The sequence below is a fragment of the Lissotriton vulgaris genome, chromosome 2_1 (genome assembly GCF_964263255.1).
Source record: "Lissotriton vulgaris chromosome 2_1, aLisVul1.2, whole genome shotgun sequence".
Classification (NCBI taxonomy): domain Eukaryota; kingdom Metazoa; phylum Chordata; class Amphibia; order Caudata; family Salamandridae; genus Lissotriton; species Lissotriton vulgaris.
Genome location: NC_141687.1, coordinates 1397456232 through 1397473796, shown reverse-complemented (window position 1 = coordinate 1397473796; position 17565 = coordinate 1397456232). Strand labels below are relative to the sequence as shown.

At 48.4% G+C, this 17565-nt stretch overlaps 1 protein-coding gene across 3 annotated transcripts in view; it reads right to left on the bottom strand.

Annotated features, from left to right (window-relative positions):
• LOC147732646 (zinc finger protein 425-like) overlaps positions 1-17565 on the bottom strand; it is a 254029-nt gene that overhangs the window by 90643 nt on the left and 145821 nt on the right. For all 3 annotated transcript variants that reach the window (XR_015308481.1, XM_086957157.1, XM_086957158.1), the window contains one exon: positions 6289-6402. Coding sequence is in view for 2 of the 3 variants with exons in the window: in XM_086957157.1 (XP_086813283.1) it covers positions 6289-6402 (114 nt within the window). In the remaining variant the exon portion in view is untranslated. The remainder of the gene's footprint in view (positions 1-6288; positions 6403-17565) is intronic.

Sequence of the window (17565 nt, the reverse complement as noted above, 5' to 3'; positions counted from 1 at the left end):
TAATGGAATCTTGGTTTATCGCCCCCCTGGCCCAAGAGCAGGATTTGGGCTGAAATTGATGCAGGTTTTGGAACCCTATTTTGGCCGACAAAATCTGACCATTCTAGGAGATTTCAATTTCCACCTAGAGCTATTGGAGGCTCATGATACTATATCCCTGGTAGAAATAATGTCAGCCTGCGGACTCACCCAACTGGTGAACCCACCGAGCGGGGCACACGCTCGATGGTATCTTTTCTAACGACCCTAGGCTGACAGTTGCCAACCCCTTCCATCTTTCTTGGTCGGACCATCTGGCCGTTCCCTTCAATATGATGTATCCTGAACGGAGCCTTATTAGAAGGGCCTCGAGCACTATGGAAGTGCGAAGGAACCTCAAAAAGATCAGGGAAGACTCCTTCCATCCATGGACATCCAGCCTGTCCATTCCTCGGGAGGCAGATACCCCCACAGCGGTCTCTATATTTGAAAACACCATTGCGGAGGCCTTAGAGGAGCTGGCTCCTGCAAGGTCATGCTATTCTGCTAGGAAAAGACCTTCAGCTCCCTGGTTCTCTGAACAGCTCCGGCTTCGGAGACAGGAAGTAAGAAGGCAGGAACGCTTATGGCATTCTAGCTGGGCCCCTAAGGATAGAGAAGCCCATAGGGTCCTGCTTAAAAATTATAAATTGGAAGTTATTAAGACCAAGCAGGAATACTTCACGGCACTCACTTCCTCACTTTCATCTCCTAGAGAACTCTTTAGGATTGTTGATTCCCTTACGGCCCTTCAGACACCGGATCCTGTGATTGCCTCTCAGGACCTGTGTAACAAGATAGCTGCCTTCTTTTAGTCAAAGATCGCTGACATCTATGCTGCTCTGGAGGTCCAAAAATCCTTGACCGCCGTTCCCTTGCTACCTGCTCTTCTTGAGCCCGGTGCTGCTGAATCTTCTCAACATCAGGATCTGATTTCCTTTCCTCCTCTTTCCTGTCAGGATCTTGAAATCCTGCTTGATAAAACCAAATCTGGCTCTCCGCTGGATGTCTGCCCGCTAAAGATCCTCAAGCAGTGTAGAGAATCTCTCCTTCCTCCTCTGGTTGACATCATGAACAGGGCGATGAAGGAAGGCATTTTTCCCCAGCAGTGGAAGAATGCTGTAGTAAAACCTTTGCTTAAAAAGCCTTCTCTGGACCCCGGGGTGTTAAAAAACTTTCGCCCCATCTCACTGCTCCCGGCTCCCGCAAAGATGCTCGAAGCCCATTTGAATAAACATCTGGCTGCATATGTGGAGAGCTCGGGCTGTTTGGATCTCTCCCAGCATGGTTTCAGGAGGGAACATAGCACCGAGTCTGCCCTCACCATAGTGCTGGATACTATCCGCACTAGAGTTGACGAGGGTCAGACCTCCCTCCTGATCCTTCTAGATCTCACAGCGGCCTTCGATACCCTGTCTCCCGTGGTGTTAACATCTCGCCTGAGGGAGATCGGGGTCCGCGGGCCTGCTCTGGGACTCCTTTCCTCTTTTCTCGACCATAGAGAACAAAGGATAATGCTGGGATCGTTTCTATCTCCATCCCTGTCTGTGCAATGTGGGGTCCCTCAAGGGTCAGCGCTTAGTCCTACCCTTTTTAATATCTATGTGACCCCCCTTGCCAGACTCATTAGATCTTTTGGGATGGAGGTAGTTTCCTACGCGGACGACACTCAGATCCTAGTCTCTCTCTCCCAGCCAGTTACGTCAACTGCCGCCAACTTTAGATCTTGCATGGAGGCAGTTGGCCAGTGGATGATCCACAATTCACTAAAACTGAATGGGGAGAAGACGGAGGTGATGGTCTTTGGAGGAAAGGAAACGATCTGGTCGGCGGAGTGGTGGCCGAACTCGCTAGGCTTGTGTCCCGAGCCCACCTCGTCAGCAAAAAACTTGGGAGTTATGATCGACCCCACCCTTAGTATGTGCCAACAGGTCAACAGGACTGTTTCGACCTGCTGGGGGATTATCCACATTCTAAGGAAAATCAGGCACTTTTTGTCACCCCAGGCAAGAAAGCAACTTGCTGTCGCTCTCTTAGGCTCGCGACTGGATTATTGCAATGCGCTGTATGCAGGACTGAACAAGAGTCATCTACAGCGCTTGCAGGTAGTCCAGAACGCGGCAGCGAGATTTGCCCTTGACCTACCGAAGCGTGCCTCTGCCACCGAAGCCCGAAAACAACTTCACTGGCTCCCCGTTGAGTACCGGATCCTTTTCAAATCAATGTGCCTGGTGTATAAAGCTTTAGCTAAATCCAGCCCTACAGGCATGGGATCCATTCTTTCTCAGCATAACCCCAGTAGGAATCTTCGCTCCAGTCACAAACTTCTTCTTTCTGTACCTCGTGTCAGAAAAGCAAGATGGGGAGGTAAGGCCTTTTCCTTCCTGGCACCTAAATGGTGGAATGCCCTCCCTCTGGAAGTAAGATCCTGCTCCTCTTTGCAAACCTTTAGATCTGCGCTAAAGACTCACCTTTTCACACGTGCATACCCGTAGTGGTGCTCTGCAAATTTTGTTGATTGGTTTTGATAGGCGCCTTGATACCTTCGGGTTTAGTCTGCGCGTTATAAGTTGCATAATAAATAAATAAATAAATATCTACAACCATTTCAAAATGGAGGGGATTCACCTCCTGGCAGATTTGCTGCAGGAAAGGGATTGGTTTGACCGCCTGGACCTCAAGGACGCTTATCTGTCTATCCCGATTTTCCCACCGCATCGCAGGTTTCTGCAATTCATTTGGGTCAACCAATGTTACGAGTACTTGGCACTTCCCTTCGGTCTCTCCTCGGCTCCATGGTGCTTCACGAAGGTGATGAAACCGGTGGTCGCCTTCCTCAGGGAAAGAGGGGTTCGACTGATCATCTATCTAGACGATATATTAATTATGGCGCAGGATCGAATTTGTCTCCTGCGGCACCTGAACATGACCATGTCTTTACTCCAAGGCTTGGGTTTTGTAGTCAACTCAAAGAAATCGGTACTGGTTCCGACACAATCGGTGGATTTTCTGGGATTCACGATAGATTCTCTGTCGGCTCAACTATTCCTTCCGCAATCCAAATTGCGGGATTTGAAATCAGAGATACAGAAGTTGTTGGACAGTCAGGTAGTGACTCTCAGGACGCTGGCCAGAGTAGTGGGCATTCTGGCATCGTCCATTCAAGCGATCTTTCCAGGACCGTTACATTACAGAGCCCTCCAAAGGCTCAAGATACAACATCTACGGAGGGGCCTCTCATACACAGACTCGGTACCTCTCTCGGAGGAAGTACGGACAGAATTACAGTGGTGGTTAATTCACGTAGATGACTGGAATGGCAGGGCGATTTTCGGGTCACAACCAGAGGTGGTGATCGAGTCCGACGCCAGCAGGTGGGGCTGGGGCGCGCGCTGAGGAGAAGTTTCTACAGGCGGCAGATGGTCGGCGCAAGAACTGGAAATGCACATAAATTGTCTGGAACTGTTAGCGGGGTCGTTTGCGATTCGCACTTTGTCCCCGAAACAGACGTCTTGTTGCATCCTCCTCCGCTTGGACAATGTGTCGGCGGTGAGGTATATCAATAAGCTGGGCGGCACGAGGTCGTCGATGCTTGTTCAAATAGCCAAGGATTTTTGGCATTATTGTCTCCAGAACCAGATTTCGGTAGTGGCGGAATATATTCCGGGCCAGGCCAATCAAGTAGCGGATTGGAACTCCAGACATCTCAGGGATTACAGCGAGTGGAAGCTGCTCCCTCGTGTCTTTCGGTGGCTCCAGGCCACGTGGGGCCCGTTTCAGACGGACCTGTTTGCCTCCAGGCTCTCGTTCCAGATTCACCGGTTCTTCAGCTGGAGACCGGACCCGATGGCGGCGGCAACGGACGCTTTTCTCCAGGACTGGTCTCAGGGGACGCAGTATGCGTTTCCTCCCTTCCTCATGATACTCAGGGTAATGACTCAGGTAATCAGGCAGAAAGCGGAGATAGTCATAGTGACTCCGTGGTGGACGTCTCAGGCTTGGTTTCCCAAGCTCTTGCAGTGGAGCTGCGATTGCCCACGAATGCTTCCGGACTCGAAATGGTTGCTGCAGGGCCCTCAGCAGGAGCAACACCCGTTGCTTCTGGAAGGCAAGCTGTCGCTGATGGCATGGAGGCTTTCGGGGAACAGTGGCAGTTGCCGGGAATTTCGAACAAAACTGCTGAGTTTATCAGACGTGCATGGGCGCCTTCCACCAGGAAACGTTATTCCTCAGCCTGGAAAAACTGGGTGGATTGGTGCGTGGGACGACGTTTGGATCCCGTGGGGGCGGAGTTGCCCCAGGTTCTGAATTTCCTGACGGAAAAGGCCGGATCAGGTTTAGCGTACCGGTCGGTTAATAATTTTCGGTCGGCAATTTCGGCCGGGCATGCCCAGATAGACGGGAAAACGGTTGGCATGCACCCGATGGTATGCAAGCTGTTAAAAGGCATCAGGGCGGCCAAGCCACCCGCGCCCAAATATACAGGTTTGTGGGATGTATCCTTAGTGCTTTCGTTATTCAATACATGGCCGAGTAATGCTCTCCTGTCCAGAAAGCAGCGATCGGCTAAACTGGCTATGTTATTGTGTTTATCGTCTTGCAGACGGTCTTCGGATGTGAGAGCGCTCGACGTAACAGGTAGAGTGTTCACCCCGGAGGGGGTTTCCTTTCATATTACGGGTCGCACTAAAACTTTGTCACGTCACATTTCATATAATGCTTTTCCTTCAAATGACAAATTGTGTGTGGTTCATTGCTTGAAAGCTTACGAGGAATGTACTAAGGCCTTGCGGCCGCAGGGTTGTAAACAATTGTTGATTGCCATTCAGAAACCCTTCAAACCTGTGGCTGCGGCCACGATTGCTAGATGGCTTCGTTATGTGATGGCCGAAGCTGGTGTAGATACTAGAATATTTGGTGCTCATTCTGTGAGAGGCGCAATGGCGTCGAAATCGTTTGGGTTGGGATCAAGTATCCAAGATATTATGCGTTGTGCTGATTGGTCGTCTGAATCGACTTTTAAAACTTTTTACTATAAGCCGGTGGGAGATATTACTTCTGTTGTCTTTAATCAAGCTTTAAACCAAGCATAATCTGAAGCCTCCGGTCCTGTAATAGAATCAAAAATTTGCTAGCATTCGCGCCAAGAATTTTCAATTCTATTAAGGACACGGAGGCGAGGATTATCCCACCCGGCTTAATGTTGTATATCATACGCTTGCCCACCCTGTATTTCAGTGATTACGGTGGTGTTATCCTTTTTTCCAGGAGCTGAGAAAAAGTCGGATTAAGGGACGATGGACGTCAAGCTGTTGGGCTGAAGTTCTTTTTCCAAGTTGGAGTTCGTGTTGGTTCATGCAATGGACTTTCGCCTCAAAGAAAGAGGATGTGTAACGCACGCAGAGGGTTCTTATGGACTATGGGGGCGTGCCTATAACCATGGTGTTCATGGGAAATGTAGTAATTTATTGTTTGTTGCGAAAATAATATATTTTCATTGGCTGCTGTGTTGATGCAGTAAAGTTTGAGAAGCATAATCTGAAGCATAATCCTCGCCTCCGTGTCCTTAATAGAATTGAAAATTCTTGGCGCGAATGCTAGCAAATTTTTGATTCTGCCGGATATTCAGCGGGGATGCGGGAGCCCCTCTAGCTAGCCGCCATTCGCTTCGGCTGCTAGCCACGCTCCCGGCTGTGACATATTCGAACACTCCACGCCCTGTGCTCCTCTGACGTAATTTCCTTTCTCAAATGCTAAAAGTAGTAGACAAAAATGAAAGAATACATGCAAAAAACAAATGCTGAAATATTGATTAAATATAAAATACATGAAAAGACTTTTAATCGGTAAATCTTGCAGAAGTAAAAACATAAGTTAAGGGCAACATATGTAATTTAAAAAAGTCTATGCCTCTTTAAAAATGCCTATTGATGAGCAAACACAATATACGGCAAAGCTGGTCTTAACGCACACATCTATAAAACAGCCCTAAATGATGCTGCCAGATCCTTTCTTATTATAAATTTATCTTTGCAAATGAACAAAAGCACTCAAGAAGACAGAAGACCACTTTTATGATACAAAGAAATCAATCAGACTGGGACATTTATTGGTAAATCGCACTGATGTAGCCTTTCCAAGAATATGTGCAAGTTACCTGTGTAATCAAGAAAACAATTTAGTCCAAAACCAAGAAATGGACCCCAGTAGCGTATGCAATTTTCTTAGAATTGATTATGACTTTACTAATTGGGAAGGCTTCTTGTTTACCTGCGCTGCGCTCAGTACTCCTTTCTCCTCTTTCTGTATCAGAATTAGTCATGAAATTCACAATTGACTCATCTGTGTTTTTCGAAGCCCCTTCGTTAAAAAGAAATTGAAATCCTGTAGGAGATAAAGAGTTTTACATTTCAGAAAGTAAATTGCTGCAATGTATAAATATTGAGAAATGCTGTTTTAAACAAACAATACTCCATCGGACAGTCATAGCTCACTGCATTTCAAATAGATTCAGGCTCTGCCAGTCAAAAGACCTCAATTCGACATTAAACAGCCATTATTTGTCCCAAACTTCAGTCTGAAATTTCGTGAAGGAAACAGCCTTTAATCACTGCGCCTGGGCAACAGAAACTTGGAGCAACATCCCACTAGATAGATTATGAACATCCTGTCAAAGTTTGGAAAAATGCAAAAAATCTTAATGCTCTTATCTACGGGGACCAAACTCTACCTAAGGACCTGAGTGAAATCAGGTCTGTCAGATCCCATTCAAGGGGCCACAAGGCATACAATGGCTGGAGGGGCACAACTGTGGTGGTTGATGTTGTGTGCCACTGGTACCCTGGGCTCCGTATAACTATAGCTCTTTAAACTGGGGCGCATACAACACTTTCTCCACTTGACTCTTCGAGGTAGAAAGGGCAGGCAGTCATAGATTTCTCGGGGAGCTAGGGGGCATGAGCTCAGAACTGAACATTCAACGAACTGATACAATAACCTCATTGTCCAGCCCAGAGTTTTTACTTTAGAAAAAGAAAGTACCTTTCAATCTCACAGAAGAGCTAAACATTACACAACTCAATCCAGTGTACAGGGTAGTGATCCTAGTCATGATTCTCTTATAGGATGATACTCCCACTAAATTAACCCTCCTTACAGCTTTCTCCTACTCAGGTTACCCTTGATGACTTTGTCCCCAAGCAGTTACGGAAGAAGCATGATTGGGCTCAGGTGCAGATTATGTTGCCACACAAGTCAAAATGCCTAATCCATTCATGCGCTTCACGTGTTCTTATCCCAGGTAGTGTATGTAATTGGTTGAAAGGTTGTCTCGGAGTCTCTCGAGCGCGACTAGCATGGATTCTGCAGTGTATTCTTCATTCCCACAGATGGAGGCCTGCAGTGATTGAGGCAGTCCTCGGAAGATGCCCATGAGGCCAGGTGCAGCCTGTGTCTCTTCTCACCCTGCCATCGAAGTTTAAGCTTGACAGACAGCCCAGCTGTTCCATGCAGGAGTGGGTTTGGCTGGTGATATGGATACCCTTTCGCTTGAGTTGTAGCTAATGCTAAAGCAGGTATGGCCCGGACTAGGCCTATAAAATCACCAGAGCAGCATCTGCAGTCCCGACTGGTCCATCACAATGGCAGATGCAGCTCGGTCTAGTCAGACAAGATCAGCAAGTTAGGTGCATCCCCCACCATATCAACACAATCACCACAGTAGCTGCAGCCCAAGTGGGTTGATGCGATCACCAAAGTAATTGCAGACCGACAAACGGGGGGGGGGGGGGGGGGGGGGTAGTCCGTTCTCATAGGCTTTTTGCAATTCTCACCAGAAACCTTAAGAGAGACCAGGCAACACTTTGCGGAATAGCTCACGCCTGGCATCGATCTGAGGCAGTCAGCTTTCGCTAGATGTCTCTTTGCCTAGGGACACACTGGGCTTCTCCTCCTGAACAGTCTCTCTTCCTGCAGGGCTTTCCTTATCTCAGGGCAGATGCCAACCCTGGTCAAACAGCAGCTCTTAGAGTATTCTTCGGAGCACTTCCTTCCTTGGTCAGGAAGGACTTGAACTGAAACAAAGTGGGGTAGTCACACACTTATGCACATTTTCAAGACGGGATGTGGATCCAGTCACAAACGTCAGAACTAGTTTGTGGTGGGTCTCTTTTAAGTGTCCTTCTCAGCCTGCTCTCTGAACATAGCCTTTGTGTAAATCTATGCTTCACACAGGGAATAGCAATGTCTCTCTCGCTAAACTGGAGAACCCACAACATGGGCCTAAAAATAGGGCAAGGTTTTTGCACCTGGCCTTCATTAGCCTATCCGAAGCAGTAATCCAGGATAGGCAAAAGGGCATGCCGGTCCTATAAACTTCCTCAACATGCTCAACAGAAACTGAAACAAGCATTGGAAATGCAATAGGTCTCGCATTAGGAAAGTTTGAGCTATTGGTATTGTAAATGACACTTTTTTATTTATGTGTTGGTTTTGAAAGTAGCAAAATTAATAGCTTTGTCAGTTACAATGTCAATAGTTTTAACTTTTGAAAATGTGACACCTATAGCATTTGTAATGCAATGTGTGTTGTATTTACGTGACTTAGATGTATTGATATTACAAATAACAATGGCTTTTAATTTTGTAAATAATTAATACTTAAATAAAAGTTATTGTAATTTATAATGGCAATAGCTTAAACGTTTGTAAATAACTTTTGTGAAGATTATGTTCAGTGGGTGTGGTTATGGTGGATGCGGTGGTGGTGGTGGATGCGGTGGTGGTGGTGGTGGATGGGGTGGTGGTTGTGGTGGATGTGGTGGTGGATGTAGTGGTGGTGGGTGTGGAGGATGTGGTGGTGGTGGTGGTGGATGTGGTGGTGGTGGATGCGGTGGTGGTGGAAGTGTTGGTGGATGTGGTGGTGGTGGATGCGGTGGTGGTGGAAGTGGTGGTGGATGTGGTGGTGGTGGATGTGGAGGTGGTGGATGTGGTGGTGGTGGATGTGGAGGTGGTGGATGTGGTGGTGGATGTGGTGGTGGTGGATGTGATGGTGGTGGATGTAATTATGTGGCGTGTAATTATGTGGCACTGAGTGGTATTTGGAGTGTATGTTGCATTGCGTGCAGTGTAATTATGTTGCATATAAGTATGTGGCACTGAGAGGTATTTGGAGTGTATGTTGCATTGAGTGCAGTGTAATTATGTAGCATATAATTATGTGGCACTGAGTGGTATTGTGTGGAGTGTGTGATGCATTCAGTAGAGTGTAATTATGTGGCGTGTAATTATGTGGTACTGAGTGGTATTTGGAGTGTATGTTGCATTGAGTGCAGTGTAATTATGTGGAGGTTAACTATGTGGCACTGAGTGTTATTTGGAGTGTATATTGCATTGAGTGCAGTGTAATTATGTGGCGTGTAATTAGGTGGCACTGAGTGGTATTTGGAGTGTATGTTGCGTTGAGCGCAGTGTAATTATGAAGCATATAATTATGTGGCACTGAGTGGTGAGAGGGTTGTGATGGTGAGAGGGTTGTGAGGCTGAGGGGGTGTGAGGGTGAGTGAGGGGTGTGAGGGTGAGTGAGGGGTGTGAGGGTGAGTGAGGGTGAGTGAGGGGGTGTGAGGGTGAGTGAGGGGGTGAGGGGTGTGAGGGGGTGTGAGGGTGAGGGTGGGTGAGGGGGTGTGAGGGTGTGTTAGGGTGTGGGGTTGAGGGTGAGTGAGGGTGAGGGTGTGTGAGGGTGAGGGGGTGTGTGAGGGTGAGGGGGTGTGAGGGTGAGTGTGAGTGAGGGTGTGTTAGGGTGAGGGTGAGTGAGGGGGTGTGAGGGTGAGAGGGTTGTGAGGGGTGTGCGGGTGAGAGGGGGCTGTGATGGTGTGTGAGGGTGAGTGAGGGTGAGTGGGATAGGCAAGACCTAAAAATCTATCCAACAGCTGTACTGAATGAGTAAAGTGAAGTGCAAAAACCAATCAAATGTCAGAAGTGATCCTTCTGGTGTTAATAATCTTTAGGAATTCATAGTTCTTGAACATGCTGTAGAGCACCTTCAAAGCGCAAACAACGTTTTTAACAGCTTAATCGTTGTGATTGGGTGGGTTTTTGGTGGTCAAAAGGACAGCATTCAGGTTGGTTTTCTCAACAATGGAAAATGCTGCATAACCAATGAGTCACCTCTAGATGCACAAAGGCATTAAAGGGCTTTACCTGCAGAGCGTTGCGAACTGCAGTGGTAGATCAGCTGCTGCAGGGGAGGAGGAGAGGTGGGCTGATCACCGTGGCCTCTGCGGCTATAGAGGGGATCTGGGAGAGGCTGACCCCGGGCGGCCGATGACGAAGGGCACTCTACTTAACACGGAAGTGGGGGTGGGAGGAGTGTAGATTTTGGTGTTAAGAGGGAGGGCACCAAACGGGGAGAAATGTTAAAGGTCAATGTGATTAAACAAGTTAAACAAGTTTTAAAAAAAAGGTACACTGGGGGGAGGAGAATCACCAAAACGTGCACTAACCCTCTATGAATTTCACGAGCCTGCATTCTGGCGTCATGGTGTACCACGGCATCCCTGCCAAAAGACTCCCCATTCCGCTCCCCCCAAATGATTAAGCATTTGCTAATGTTTTGTGACATAAAACCGGGAGATTATTATTTTTTTCCCTGCCTTAATTGAAGGAAGCATTTAGTGGAGATGTACCCATTATTGGCTCTCGGCGCGCGTGCAGCGCGCTCGCGCACTCTGGAGCAGGTTTGGACGAGCTTGCAAGATTTATGCGATTGGGCCTGAGGGGAGAGGCAATTTGTAGCCGAGACAGACAATTACGTGGCCCATGAGTGCAAGAATGACTGCGCCAGGCGGCTAATGGGTAGTAAGGCTGCGCCGGCAGCCATGAGCCGCACAGCGGTGTAACAGTCAGCAGAGCACCTCTGCACACTTTGTACTATCAATAACAAAATAGGTGCTCGATTACTCTTCCACCTCCCCGGGGACTCTCAAAATGGCTGCAGGTGACTGGGAGCAGGTAGGAGACGGTTTGAAAACTGGTGTGGGGTGGAACTGTAGTGCCGCCTGTGTAGCACACTGGGAAGGACGGCCAGAGGGGCGCGATGAGAGTGCCGCGAGCCCGTGACGACAGGAGCGGTTCTGTACGAAGCCGGTCACATGTTCCCTGGAGCCACTAAGTAGAGCAGGGAGCAACTCGCTGGTGGGTGGGTTGTATCCTTTAACTTCCGGGGGCGGGGGGATGCGGTTGTGCCAAGCAGTAAATAAGACTGCGGGTCGCGCTATTCCTCTTTGCTAATATGGCTGGTCCGCGTTTTGTGGAACCTCATGTTTTTATGTGTATTACGATCTTCCGAATTTTTGTGACACAAACTATGTGCGCAGTTTTCTGTGCTCGCCTTGCTCCGTTTAGTTGATTGTGGGACTGCCTGCCCCCGCTTTAAGTACAATGGTTCATGGCCCTCAGATGATTTATTCAAGTGTGTCGCCCATTTTTGGACTCGGGTGCCTGTTCTTTGTTTCCGGCAACAAACGCAAGCTTCGTGCACCCTTCTTTGAGCTCTGCTACTGTTGTGTTTGCACAGGGTTACGGCCACATCTGATCTTTAAAAAAAGTTTTTCCGTTTACTGTAGTTTCTGGTTCGAGGGACTTTCCAATACTTGTGGAAAGAAGGGAACGTGGGTGCCAAAATAAATATTTCCAAAACGCGTGGCTTATGTAATAAAGAGCTTACCTTGAAACTTGTAAACTTAAACAAGACGGAGGGAAGAGAGGGGAGGGGGGAGGAGAAATGCGACACGGCGGGAAGGGGAGGGGGCGGAGCGGGTACAATAAACAAGACGGAGGGAAGAGAGGGGAGGGGGGAGGAGAAATGCGACAGGGGAAATGCGAGACGGCGGGAAGGGGAGGGGGCGGAGCGGGTAAACAAAGACGGACGTGCACGCGCTTTTAAGCTCAATGCGCATGCGCATTGAGCTTAAAAGCCACGGGCACTGCAAGGAATCGCCACGATTCCTTGCAGTGTGGATAAAGAGTGGATAAGTCCCAATACTCTCGCTTGCTCGATGCGCATGCGCATCGACAGGCGAGACCTAAAAACACTCTCCTCACTCAGTCAACCTAATGGGAGTGATTAGGGAGAACTAATCATAAGTCACTTGGAATTTCTAAAAGTAGCCCTCTCTCAATCTTCCTCACTACATGTTCAGGATCTCCAGCCACAGGAATGTAGGCAATACACCACCACAGTTGTGGGGAAGCGGACCTCATCCTCTATCAGGAACCAAACCAGAGACATACAAAATAGATTACACTGGCTTCAGTATTCAGACTCGTTCACACAGACAACCCAATGCTGCACACGTGCAACATGCTTGCAACACATGCACTAACACAGATGCACACACACACACAAGCTGTCAGTACAAAAAAGGTCCTATTTGACCTGTGCCAGTTCTAGAGATACAGTCTCACAGCTCCATGGCGCTACACCTAGAGCAGGCGCTCCGCATGCCAGCCGCATTGTCTTGCAGCTCCCGTCTTCTCCACGTAAAGTCCAGAGTGACATTTTGAATCCCATCTCGGTGGTGGAGAGGGAACTATGGCCCGATCTTTTTACAGGGGTTAGATTGACAAACTAGGGCCAAAACCCAAACAGTTGCATGCCTATTTGACTCTGCTACCTGGTCCTTGCTGAGTCCAGCCCCTGTGTTGGAAGCAGCAATGAAGCTCCACAAAAGGCATCTGCCCATGAGCCAGGGTAGTCCCATTCCCTCTTGCCTTTTGTTTATTCAGTACTGAATACCTTCATTTTAAAAAATATGTTTTTATTGTTTTTCCACACTACAACGAGCAATTAATACAGCATTACTCACTCATACTCAGTACTCATCGAAGCAACTACCCCTCTAATCAGGAGACTCGCTGCCCCCCTCCGACACATTCACGTGTTTATATGCCAGCAATCTGTAGACCAGCTCTTGCTAGCCCTATCCCCGTATGCCATGCAACTATCGGTGAGAGGACCATCCCCCGCTAGCTATCGAGGAGTGCTCATGCCATGGGAACTGAGTATCATAACAATAACTAAACTGGTTTCCCTCGCACCCCCCTCCCACGCCTCCCTTCCACCAGTGTGTCCCAACTACTAATTGCCTACATAATCTAGAACAACAAGTCCCTCAGCAGCACTTGTCATAATAACCCCAATACAATATGTCTTAATCTCTAATCACTCCATTGCAGAAACTGCACGGCATGTCTGCACTAAAGGGTTCCCTATCGCCCTTATATGTCAGGGTGATCCCGGCTGTGCACTCAAGACAGAGTTTACATCTGATTCTGCCTCTGGTGTCTGCAGCAATATAACTAAGGCCTCCCATGCCCTTGCAGTCTCCAGCGCCTTGTCGTTAACAACCCGCTTGGCATGCTGAAGCCGAACTGTGCTTTCACTTGTCGCCCATTTAACTAGTTCTGCCTTCCACCTCGCAAAGCTGGGCCCTCCCCTTGACTTCCAGTACGCTGTGATATCTCGTTTAGCCAACAGCAACCCCAGGTCCAGAAACGTGCTCGTTACTTTCGTTTTGGGAGTATGCGGAAACCAGTGCAATAAACTGGTACCCATGTCAGGCTCAATCAGTCGTTCGTGATTTCACAGAGCAGGCCCACTACCCCTCCCAGTATGTACCCAGTTGCGGACAGCCCCACATCATGTGAGAAAACTCTGCCCTCTCTAAAGTACAATGTGGAAACTGGGCAGTGTCTATTTTAAAATAATTATTAATCTTAGCAGGAGTGCCCTATGCAATATAAAAAAGTGAACCAGCTGGAATCTGCCCTAGTACTTTTCCATGCTCTCCTGACTATTTGAGCCCATGTCTTCTCGGGGATCTCCTTGCCTAAGTTCACCTCCCATTTCCATTGTAATTCACTCAGAGGCTCCATTCTTTCCCTCACCATGAGCCTATATAAACATGTGACTGCCTTGAAGGTCCCCTCTGCCATCACTACATACTGACATACCATAGCCGTCCGTGGTTCCGAGAGTCCCTCCCTCTAATGTCCCTGCACAGCGGAAACCAGAGCAGAGTGTAATAGGTAATCCCCGCGAGGGAGACCATATCTATCCTGCAGGGCCTGATAGGGCAACAGCGCTCCATCGTCATATAAATCCCCCAATACCTAAACTCCCAGTGCCTCCCACTCGATCAACGCGGCCAATCCTCCCATGCGGGACAGCTGTAACATACCATGGGGTATCTCCGGGGCATAGGGACGAGCGATCCCAGCTCTACGCTGACTACGGTTCCAACATAACTCAATGTCCACTCCTCGCTAGACAGCGTCTCAAGGCGCAACCGCTGCTGAAGAACTATAAAGGACAACACATGGCACGGTATTCATCGTCCCTCTGGGCCATCAGGGCCCTAAACTCCAACGCCACCGCCTGGGTAAGCCACTGCAGTTGCACTGCCAAATAATAGAGCTCAAAGTCCAGCACCGCCAGTCCCCTCTCAGCCCTCAGGCGCATCATAATATCCAGTGCCACCCGCCGTCTTCCATTCCCCCATAGAAATCCCCCTATCATTGAGTGAACCTGTCTAAAAGTGGTTCCCAGTATCCAAATCGGTAGTGTCCTAAAGTAATACAACAACCGGGGGAGCGCTACCATCTTTAATAGAGCTACCCGACAGGCCACCGAAAGCGACAAGGTACTCCAAAATGTTAAGCTACCCCTAAGCCCCTGCACAGCTCTTCCTATGTTCCCTTCTATAAGGTCATCAGGCGCATGATAAATTTTAGTTCCGAGGTAGGGCAAACAATGGGACTCCCACCGAATGTCCTTGACATGGGCGGGGCTAACGCCTGATGGGGTCACTGGAAACAAGCAAGTCTTTGCCCAATTCACCTCTAGTCCTGAGACCCTGCCGAACTCGCGAAGCAGCGTCGTCACTCCATCCAAAGCCTCTTCTGTGTTAGCCAGAAACATAAGTAAATCGTCGGCATAACGCGAGATATACTGCGCGACCCCTCATAGGTCTAACCCGAGATAATGCCGTCCCAATCTGGCATGTGCTGCTATCGGCTCAATGGCCAATGCGAACAATAAAGGAGACAGCGGACATCCCTGCCACGTTCCTCGCCCTACTGGGCAGGAGGAGGAAATCATAGTCCCTGTCCGAACCCAAGCTGTCGCCGATCTATAGGGGATTTCAGTCCATCTCACAAAAGCCTCCCCGAGTCCAAAAATCTGCATAACATGGAACAAATAGGGCCATTCAAGGCTGTCGAACACCAGTCAGCACTGTGGGTACATCTTCACCAGGTCCCAGTCAGGCAGCCCGCCAGAGCCTCTAAAATGGCGGTCCCTTCTGTGCTCGTCACTCCGGCTGTGTCGGGGCTCTGGGTCTCAGAGGTAGGAGGCCTCCCCAGTCTCCCGACGGGGGACACACGCATCAGGGGGCAGCCCCACGCATCAGGAGGCGGCCCCGCCCACTCGTTCGTCTTTCCGCCACTCAGCCAAAGACCCCTGCAATCCGGTGGGCCCTCGCGGTCTCCTCCGTCCTCTGGCCCCCACTCGGTGCTTTCTACTGGGATCACTCTATCCTCAGGGCGAGCACCACTTACGATTCACGGCGCCCCCTCGTCCTCCAGTGCTTCTGCCCTATTTCATCCTCCGGAGCCCCACAGGCTCCAAGCCGCCATAGCCGGCGCCATCTTGAAGCGCCCGGCCTGGGCTCCTCGCGTTACTCGCCCAACAGTCGCCAGTGAGGGTTCGATCCCTGCAAGCACCCTTCCCCCCTACTCTCAAGGCCAGCCAGCACTGTCCCTGGTCCTCAAGTTGGTCTTAGCGGCTCTCTTCACAGGATAATTGCCGGGGTCGGCGCGGAGCTCCCAGCTCACGCGTCCGTCCTCATCGGCCTCTTAACCACGCCCCCAGCACTGAATACCTTCATGTAGATGTTTTAGGATGTCTTCAAAGTTCACACCCAATTACATTTGACCAACATTGCAAAAGGACGAAAGGCTGAGTGAACCAAATGGGAGACAGCTCTAATCACCATTCTTGCCAGTCCTAGAAGTCTACTCCTTCCTTCTAATTCAGCTGACCACCCCCACCTCCTGTAGTGTCCCAATAGGGAAGAAACATGCAGTTGGAGACCAGCTATTTTTGGCTCTACACAACTTTAACCACTTGGATGCTAGGCGTTTTCCCGCTGTGTGCTGGAAAATGCCATTTTAGTGGCACCATGACGAGCTCAGCTCGTCATCAGCACACGACCCCCGTGGGTGATGACGAGCTGAGCTCGTCATCAGCATCGAAGGGGTTAAAGCTGTTTGCAAGCAAGAGCAGTGCAAAATGTTTTACTACTCTTTTAAAAGGCATATGGTTATTCCATCCAAACCAGGAGTGACGTGAATGTGTTGATGAAGACAGGAATTAGAGCCAGGAGCTTGGCATGGAAGACATGTGAGACTCTTTTTTTGGCGTCACAGAATGCAAAAGGTGTCTGAATGCAGAAGTGGTGCAAACTGTTCTGTTACTTTTTCTTATCACAGAGGTTACTTTGTTGTTACATTTTATTGAGTTTGTGCCGACTTTTGTCTCATTCACCGGGAAGACTGTCCCTGCTAGGAGCGAGGTCAGTGTTTGGAAGTGAAGAGAGGAGCTAGGCTAAAGGTTTGCTTCATTCCAATATGATCCATAGCTTAAACAATTGTAGGCACACTGGTACAGGGTGAGAGTAAAGTATGCACTGTGCCGTCATGATGTGGCCTGAAATCTTGCTAGGTTACTTATACACTGTAAATAGTAACAAATTTAGCAAAATCTTAAGGCTCTAAGCAGGGGTTTGTATTCTTACACCTTTTCTTTGATTTGTGAAAGGCTGATTTGGGAAAATGGATTATATGGGGTTTGATTTTTCCACCCAAAATTGGCTTATCCCATGTACCTGCACTTTAATAGGTAAATGACAACATGTTATTGGATAAACGGGAGTTGGATCACAGCAAGCAATGAGAGCCTTAGAAAATTATAATCAAACCAAGACACTGGTGGTAAACGTCACCAGAACAAAGGTATTAGTAATTGATAGACAAACAAAATGAGTCCTAGTTTTAGAATGATTCATGATGGGTACATAGAGAGCTACCTATATTATTGATTTGAGGGCCATTATAGTAGGTAGGGGTTTTATACTATGAAAACTATCAAATACAATAGGAAAAGGATTCACACCCTACACTGTATGACAAATATAATAGGAAGGGGTTATACAATGTGAACTCTAACAAATGCATCACAAAGGCATCTGCATTGTGAACAGTGACAAACTGAATAAGAAGGGGTTTATTATACATGTCTGTAAGAAATTGGGTCATTAGTTGAGGGGGGGTAAGTACTTTACTTAAGAAAAATCAATTTGAAGCTCAACTCCCTATAGCTACAGCACAGAGCAGACAGGCTTAACTTAGATGCAATGTGTAAAATATTTATTCAGTAACAAAGTCAAAATGCAAAACAATAAAAAATCCCAACAAAAATTAGAAAAATTT